A 9,320-nucleotide genomic window follows, 5' to 3' on the forward strand; every position below is an offset into this window, starting at 1 on the left:
TGGTGTTTCCAGACATAGTGTTTGGACTTCTGCCCAGAGAGTTCAATTGTTGTCTCATCAGAACAGAGAATCATTTTCCTCCTGCTCTTAGTCCCTTAAATGTGGTTTGGTAAACTCCAGCAGGCTTTCATATGAGTGTTACTCAAAGTGGCTTCTATCTAACCTCTCTGACATAAAGGCCTGAGTGACGGAGAGCTGCTGAGATGGTCGTCCATCTCTGCGGAGGACTTCTGAAACTCTGTTGGAGTGGCCACCGGGCTCTTGGTCTCCTCCCTCACCAAAGCCCTTCTTACCTGGTTATTCAGTTTGGCTGGATTCCGACTCTAGGAAGAGTGTGGGTGGTTCCAGACTTCTTCCATTTGTCAGTTATTGAGGCCACTGTTCTCCTGGGACACTCAAAGCTTCAGAATTGGTTTTATAGCCTTGTCCAGGTCTGTGCTTCGAGGTCCACAGAGAGTTCCTTGGACTTCCTGGTTTGGTTTCTGTCCTGGCATACAGTGTGAATTGTGGGATCTTATATACACAAGTGTCTACCTTTCTAAACTAAGTCCAATCGCTTCAGTTTACCACAGATGGACTCCAATCACGTTCTCCTTCATCTCAAGGATAATTAAAACAAACAGGACACAGTTTGGAGCCACAGCAAAAGCTCTGAATACTTTTGTAAATGAGAGAGTTCAATTTCTTAAAACATGGGGGATTGGTTGTAGATTGATGGTCAAAGATGTCAATTTTATCCATTTACAATTAAATCTACATTTCCGATGACATTTTGCACTAGCTCTATGTCTGCTAACATTTATTGCTGTGCAATAGATTTGCCTATTTAATTATTTATGTCTATTTTTTACTCTGTTCCATATCGTCTCATATTGGACTTTTGATATGTGGTGGGTATAGGGTTTTATATATGTAATGTAAGCTACTGGATACCTGAATTTCCCAGTTAATAAATCTATCAAGGGGTCTGAATGCTTCCTGATGCCACAGCTGAGCAGTTTAATCAGTAATAATACATATTGTATATAACGGTAACATATTATGTGTGTAAAGTGCATTATAAACAACTCCCTCTGAAATGTTGTGAAGTATAAATAGAAAGTAGCGTCAAGTGGAAATACACAAGTGCTTCCTCCACTGTTTGTAATTCTTTTCAATAACTGAGCTATCACAGAATTATATTGATGATCAATGGAAATATTCGCCGGTAATAATCGTTATGCAGTTTTTTTTTTCTTTTTTTACAATTCACAGCCCACACACACACACACACACACTCAAAGGAGCGGCAGGTGTCAGCAGAACACACCCTGAGCCTTCAGCAGGTAGCCGATGTGTTTCTACAGTATTTATGACCCAGTGTGAGTGTGGCTCTATCTGGAGCTGGAGCAGTGAGGGTTCAGGAGCCTATTACGGCTGAAGTCCTCTTGGTGACGCTCTGCTGACATCACTCCGATATTCCCCAGCTCAGCTCCCCGCATCAGACACACGGAGCTCCGCAGACTCTCCCACGCTCCGTCCACACTTTGTTTCAGTTTCGCTCCGCTCGCCGTGAACGAGACGCGCTGTCACACACAACCAGCCCACGGCTACCTGAGCGCACTGTGGCCGGCCCACACGGGGAGGGGTTTGGCTCTCCCTGTCATTAACAGATTCAAAAACGAGAGAGAGAGAAACTTAGCGCAGTCCTGGTTGAAGAGGTCCGTACACAGAGAAGCAGAGGGAAAGAGAATCGGCAACTTGGCTGATTTCAACCCAGGCTGTCTGAACTGAGCTCGAAGTTTCTTGGCTGATCGGAGAAGGAATACTTTGGAGCCCGTCTGCCCCACACAGCGCTGTTGTGGATATTTACGTCCACCTTGTCTCCTCTTTAGAAGAATGGCGAGAGATTACGCGGCGCGCTGTCCGGTCTCTCCGGTGAGAAACACTTGGCTGGTGGCGGCAACGATCCTCCTCGTTGCCAAAGGTAAGACGAAGCGACCCGAGCTGTGTTTGGTTAACGTTAGAGCCTCTTCAGTTGTCCACCTCCTCCAGCCCCGTGCGTCCTGAATGCGGGAAACCCTGAGCAATCCCAGTCGCACCGCCCGCGTTCTGGGTGTGCTGCATGTTCCCCCCCTGTCACGTCTCTTGTCTCCTCTCTGGCTGCTGTTTGTTGGACCGTGGGACCTGTTGTAAAAGTTTATTGTCGAGGGTCTCTGCCTGATCTGTGTGTTGAGTTTTGGTACGCCATGATAGGCGAGGTGTGGCTCTCCTGGTCTATGGTTTTTGTCCTAATTCCTCGCAGCTTCAGACGGCAGGTGACTGTTCAGGAGACCTAATCCTCCCTGAGCCTCTACAAACCCTTCAACAGGGCTGAGCTGTAATTTGTGTTTACCTGTTGGAAAGTGTCGCAGGGAGCAGCCGCAGGTCTGATTATTAACCATTAGAATAAGGGCAGAAATTGGTTTCTTATTCTGCAGAGCAACAGGGTGATGATGGGAAAACAGGGTCTCAGTAGGAAATGAGAATTGCTTGTATCTGCTCTTCAGGTGGCCCTTCAACAACGAGTGCTTCCTTGTCAAGAGCCCTTAATGAATACCCATTACAGTAATCCTATAATAAATTGCCTATAGAAATGGAAATATCAGCGTGTCACCTCTGTATCTACAGTGTGAATTTATATTTAAGGAGATTAAATTCCATAAATTATGACAAGATTGTAGAGCCTGATCCATATCTGATTTTAAACCGATACTATATTGATATTCAGAATGATAGAAAAAGCAGCTATTCTTTGATTTTAAAAAACAAAACATTTTTTTGAAATAAGCCTTTAAAGTCAGTTCTTTCATGGCTGAATGAAAGGCTATTTTAAAGTTGGACAAACAGCAACTGTAAAGATAAGATGGGGCTGGGTAACATTAAAGCAGTCTAAACAAACATTATTAATAAAAGCTTAAAAACAAACATTGAAAACTTGACATAAGAAAAATACGGTTCAAAAATAACTTTCTATGTACATATCTGCCAACATGCACTGATACAGATGTATCTGGGATAAGCCGATATTGGCTGATAGTATCAGCCTGCTGATGTATGTTGAGCTATAAACTTACTGTGTTGCAAGCACGCTGCAAGAGTGAGTTTTATAGTAATAACTTAAGAGAGAGAAGTTTTCAAATGTAAACCAAGGTTATTGATGAGCACCACTGATGCCATAAATAACATGAAGATAAGAAAGATAACTCACTATTGAGTAATGCAGATGCTTGATAGGAATATTGTGGAAATATTACACCGTAAACCAAACAAGTTATCAATAACTTTGCTAGTGATTACCATAGCAACACTTTCTGTCCCCATGTGAACATTGTAGTGTTAGATGTGGAGATAAACCTAAACTAAACACCACTAAAATGCACTGCTGAGTGATGCAGACACGCTCTAACCCACAACAGAAGCAATTCCAGGAGTTTTTTTTTTCCTTCCCCAACTGGGACTAGCTACAAAATTCATAACAGCAGGCAGTCAAGCTACAGTGATCGGCATAAAAATCTGTGAGGCCGCTCTGTCAGCGTGAATCTGTCAGCCTGTTGTTTTCACCTGGGTGTAACTAGTATCATCTGTCAGAGCTGTCCCAAAATTGTCACCAAGGAAAAAGAAGATGGGTCATTATGGAATCTGGAAATATACTGTCTCGTGCGTTGACATGCCTTGGAGACATGCCTCTGAGATCAAAGCAAATGGGGTTGGGGGTGGGGCAAGGTACTTGAAGGATATGAGCCGCAGAGCCTTTGCTTTGCATTTTGCTGTAGCATCTGTTGCATAATAGGTGACAATGTGAGCTGTGATTTTCACTGAGTGTACAAGTCAGGAGGAAGATTTAACCTTGATTAGAATTTGCTTTGTAGTGGTATTTTGTTCCCTCCTTGAACATTCAGGGCGATGTGAGCCACAAGAACAGAAAAAAATCCCTGTGCAGTGGAACAAAAATGAGGACTATGGTGCTGGAGACCCCAGTACTGTAAGCCATGCAACGCAGGTTGGGGTGAGGATGACAGATACTCAGCTGAGACTCTGCTACATCAGGCCTGTATTGTTAAAAAGCTGTCAGATTGTCATGACAGTATCCCCACAGGTTATGAATTAATTTGACTGTGCAGCAACACAACTGTCTTGTTGGAGGAAAAAACCTCCACACTCGCATTGCAGCTGGTTAGCCACTGAGTTACAGACTCTGAATGCAAAAGTAGAAGCTTGATTTTCCAAGATTGTCCTGACACATATGAAACATTTCTGTGAGGAAACAAAAATGAGGAATGTATGGTCCGTCTGTTTGTTTTAAATTACATGGAAAATATACAAGTGCTCTGTAGCAGCGGTGAAACTTTCACCCTGATGTGAAGAGAACCGTGTTAACCTTCAGTAAAACAGGCAAAACAGAGTTGAGAGGATATAATTCCGCAGCAATGATAATTCAGTCACTTCAGGTGCACCCCCCCCCACCCCTGCTTGTCTCTATAGACTCGATCCTGTGCTGAAATGTCAATCACGATGAGTCCCCTCGACGGCTTGGTGGAGACGAAGGGCTGATTAGCTTATCACTTGGAGAGCAGGCGGCCAATGATTATCGCCCTCAGAGCAACGCAGCCTGATTATCGAGAGCTTTTATTAATGACTCATCGTTTGCCGTGTATTGTTGTTTTTGCATATTTGTGTAGCCTGTTCCGCAGCTCCGGTATGAGCTGTTTCGATTTGGGAACTAGCGCAGAAGAAGGTTGTGATGAAGAAGCATTGGAAGCTTTAAACCATAAATAACCTACTGCTCTTCCACTGGTGAGGCAGCAGCACATTTTGTAATCAAAGAATATCAACTGGTGAAGAAGTGAACTATTAAATTTCACTGCTTAATTATAAAACATAAACAACTTCTGAACAAGCATTGAGGTCAAGGCATTCATCAGTGAGCTGACCAGCACAGCCAGTTGTGCGCTTTTGGCCTCTTGGGCAGGCACAATTATTTTAATTTTTCTCTTAGCAGAATGTTTTAGTTGATTAATTATTGGAACAAGCCCAGAGGCTGAAAATCTCCCATTATTTCAAAAGCAAAGGGCAGTTTGAATAAAAATGCCAGTAATTTTCTCAGTTTAAGCAACAGATTTTTCCCACTTTACATACACACACACACACACACACGCACACACACACACACACACACACACACACACACACACACACACACACATTCACATAAACCTGGGGTTGAAAATGATTTTGAGCCTCCACCATCTGTGGCGCAGAGGTCCCAGCCCCATTGTGGCTGATGGCAGTTAGACTAAATGTCAAGGAGTGTATCTCGGGAAAAGTGGTGTGTGTGTGCGTGTGTGTGTGTGTGTGGAGAGGGTTTAGAGAGGGGTGGTCCTTTGTTGCCTTGAGAGCTGATCATAGGTGTCATCACTGAGTTGAAGTGTCAATAATGGTGTGAGGCAGCTGGATGCGTGGCAGGAGTGTATTTGAAGAGGCTTAATGATATGTTTTAGATCTGCTTTTTGTGTGTTTGTTGACAATCTTGCAAAAAAATTTGAGCTTAAAAGAAATAAAAGTCAATGGCAAACAACACAATAATCAAAACAAAACTGCAATAAGATAACAAAAGGCAATGGCACAGAGGAAGGTGCAATAAGTCAACCATACTGAATGTGATGATGCTTATTTAATGAAACATGAAATAATGATTTAGCCTCTTAATCCAAGACCCAGCACATTAAAAAAACACAAGCTGCTGTCATGTTGGAGACCAGAAATGAGCTGTTTGGGTCCTGACCTGCCGTTAAAGGCACATTGGCCCCTTACTCAAATGTCAATGGCTCTTCCTGGTGAGACATGGGGTGATAATCATCCCTTCAAGAGCAGACGGTTGATGCTCATTGAGCTTATTAATGACTCACACCAACACAAACTGCATAGTAATGCTGGGGGCTGTTGGTGTTTAGGGCCGGTTTGTTTGTCATTGTCCGGGCGGTCGTGTGTGTGCTGGTGATTCTCACCCGGAAAGACACAATGATCAGGTCCTACTCTTCTGAAAGAATAAGTTTTAATCTTAATTACAGCCTTTTAATGATTGATTGACAGACTGGCACACGGTGTTGCATCACTGTGATTTGTTTGTCTGCATTAATGTTTATGTTTGTCTGGGTTTTAATTTTTGCCTCTGGGTTTTCTTATTGATCAAGGATTAAATTCTTAATGACTTCCCACGATTCTTCGTATGGACCTCTAACTTTGTGTTGCAGGCTCTTGCATAATGTTGTTTGGTTGTTTTTGTACAATGATACATGAAGTTTTGATGCTCCTCTTTTAAAATATTCCCACGGCAGCGATTATGGCCACAGGCAAAGGTTGGCAGGGTAGGTCACTTTCAGAGATTTCAAACTGGTTGTCATGGATACAGCTTTTGTGGATGAGACAACTTCACATCTCTTTGTTGTGCAGCCATGTGCGGTGTGTGTATGTATTTCTGTGGACTTAAAAAAAAAAAAAAAAAAGAAGCTTTAATTAGGGGAAGAGATTGGACTCCAGGGTGATGTAAGAAGCTCCATCAGTCCGGCTCGCGGAGAATCCAGGAAGCAGGTTTTAATTCATCACTCTGCTTGCCAAGAGTCAGCAAGCATGTCTCTGCACTTGGTCAGCATTTTTTCTTTTTTTCATTCCACTTCTGAGGACACCAGTTACGTTTGGAGAAATAAACCATATCATGGCTAACACCTTGGCATTCCTTAGTGATTCTTCAGCAAACAGGTGTCAGTGGGAAGAGGGATTAGAGAATGGAGCCACAGGAACAGGGCCATGAATCACAATGGAGCTGATGTAAGGACGGTTTCACTGAGTCATGCAAGCCTTTTACTGATCACACACAAACTTTCTCTCTCTCACTCCACACACACACACACACACACACACACACACACACACACACACACACACACACACACACACACACACGATCAATGTGGCCACCTTCTTGGATTTTGACTTTTACCACTATGCAGGGTAAAGGAAACTTGCAGCCAGCTCAGTCTTTCATTTTCCCCTTCTTTTATTCACCCATTCTTTCTGCCTCAGTCTTATTCTCTCGCCCTCCCTTTCACTGTCATTCTTCTGCTCACGACCCTATTTTCAGCAGGCCTGGCTGGCTGCCGCTCAGTGCCGGCTCCCGAGTGGGGGCCCTTTTGTTGGAACAGCTTTTGGAGGAATTAAAAAGGGTGCCAGTACACCCCCCCCCTCTTCCTCCCTCTGTCCACTCCGCTGCTCTCAAATCTTCTAGGCCTCATTGTTTAGAGAAGCATTGCGCTAAAGAGGGTAAGAGAGGGGGGAAATTCAAAATGGTGAAAATGTTTAGACAAACGTCCCTGCTCTGTCTCCCACTCTGTCCTGAGCTCACCCATTCCACAGACCTCAGCGAGCACTGTCCATCCTCTCCTCTTGTTCACTCACTGTTTCCTCTCCAGATATAGTCTGCTGGCGACAAAGTGGAAATTGCTTTCACCGTCTGTGCGGGAGTGCTGTAGGGGTTAGGCTGTGATGTGACTTTGTGACATTTCCTCTAGTGCCCATGTGGGCAATTAATAACCGCAGTAACATTGTTTGCTTCACTTGTATCATTATGGAGCCTTTTGCCGGGGTTTTTTTCCCGCAGAGGGAATTTAAGGTGACAGCAGTCTTCAGATTTTATCATTCCGGCCACAGTACAACTTGTTTAAAGAGCATGACTGGCATCGATGCTAACTGAAGTAAAATCGCATCTGGTGCAAGGTGAAAAGGCAACAGAGCAGGATGATATGCAAGCTAATTAGCACTGGCTTTTTAAAATGTCAATGGCATTTCTAATAGGATGCAATCACCAAACCATTTCTCTGTTTGGGCTTATAGCCACATGTTGGCACAGCCATGCACTTGAAACGGATTCTTTATTGGCTTCTTAGCATTTGTGTTTATTTAGGAAAATAACACAACACAACCACAAGAAACCCCAAAATGATAGTAGAGTTCAGTCAACTCCACCATGACACCGTGTTAACGAAAACTGAACATGACTGGCTTCATAAAAGGAAGAGGATGTAATGCAGTGCTGCTGTATGGGTTGACATTAGACTGGAAAGATGTTGTATGTTTTTTGTTTTTCAGGGAAAATTTTAAGCACGATGCTGTCAAAAGGATGAGATGGAAGAGCTCTGTAGTGTTTTGTTTTTGAATACCTTTATAAACAGAGCCTGTTTGTTGTTTTAAGCATATTTTAACAATGAATCATTTTATTCTTTTAATATGGAACTGTAATGTGAGGGTTGGATATGTGACAGTTTGGGTCGCTCTTGTTAAAAGAAAGAGCTGGACGGAGACTGATTCACTTTTCGCGCAGCACCTTTACTTTTCTCCTTCATTCGCCTCCCAACGACAACACTTCCTGTCTTTAAGTCACATGCCACCTAACTAACCAATCAGAGGCCTGAAGGATTTAGACTGCTGTAAGTAAGAGAAAACTAGAGTGATTGATTCAGGAGGTTACCGTAACTGTTTTTAAAAATGCAGATTGTAAATATTTAACCTGGTAAATATTTAGATAATTATTGTGAAAAAATCGTTAACTGTAAACATAAATCTGTAAATAAGTAACTGTAAAACATACATATATTTTTAGTGAATTAACTCAGTATACAGTGTGAATCATCAACATCTAAACCTCACAGAATTCTATTTTTGTAAGAGTTTTCTAAGTTATAGCTGGTGCTTCCTATAGTCAGCACTAAGGAAGGGCTTCACACATCTACAAAGGCATAAGTTTAAATCAATTTTGTAATAAAGAGTATAACTCAAAGTTTAGTATGTGATGACTGAGACCATTTACTCACTGTGACACATTGATGGTTTCTGATACTGGCCCTGAACACTCATAGATTTAGTTCTTATAAACAGAATGAAATAGGATTAATTTTGCAGCCACTTCTAAGAATCATCATCAACCGTTATCAGCTTTGTTTCATCATGAGTCAGTTTCAGAAAAGGTCATGGTTGGATGGTGAGTGAAGGCTTTTGCATTGCTGGGAAAGTCCAGGTCACAGAAGCCAGTAAGATAAAGAAAAGTCAATTTCCTGGCCCAGTTCAAGTGCTAACACTAGAATGTCAGACCATTGTCAACTGTCTTCAAGACCTTTCTGTCTTAGTGTTTCCAGACCCTCTCTCTTTACAAACCTGCAGTAACAGTTATTAAGAAAATAATAATAGTGGGCTATAACATTTTGCTGTCCTGTGCCGACAGCTTCTTGGCTTTCTCTTTCTACCCCCCC

The 9,320-nt window shown here is 42.6% G+C and overlaps 1 protein-coding gene across 2 annotated transcripts in view; it reads left to right on the plus strand.

Annotated features, from left to right (window-relative positions):
• The first annotated feature begins 1,484 nt into the window (after positions 1-1,484).
• The window catches only part of pvrl2l (PVR cell adhesion molecule related 2 like), a 285,080-nt gene continuing 277,244 nt past the window's right edge, over positions 1,485-9,320 (plus strand). The window contains exon 1 of one of the 2 annotated variants that reach the window (XM_023394849.2): positions 1,485-1,966. In XM_023394849.2, the coding sequence (XP_023250617.1) occupies positions 1,879-1,966 (88 nt within the window). In that variant the 5' untranslated portion in view covers positions 1,485-1,878. The remainder of the gene's footprint in view (positions 1,967-9,320) is intronic. The other variant, XM_023394850.2, reaches the window with a different exon arrangement.

Source organism: Seriola lalandi, unplaced genomic scaffold (genome assembly GCF_002814215.2).
Source record: "Seriola lalandi dorsalis isolate HSWRI2012SDOR001 ecotype SW California unplaced genomic scaffold, Sedor1 jcf7180002054954, whole genome shotgun sequence".
Lineage (NCBI taxonomy): Eukaryota > Metazoa > Chordata > Actinopteri > Carangiformes > Carangidae > Seriola > Seriola lalandi.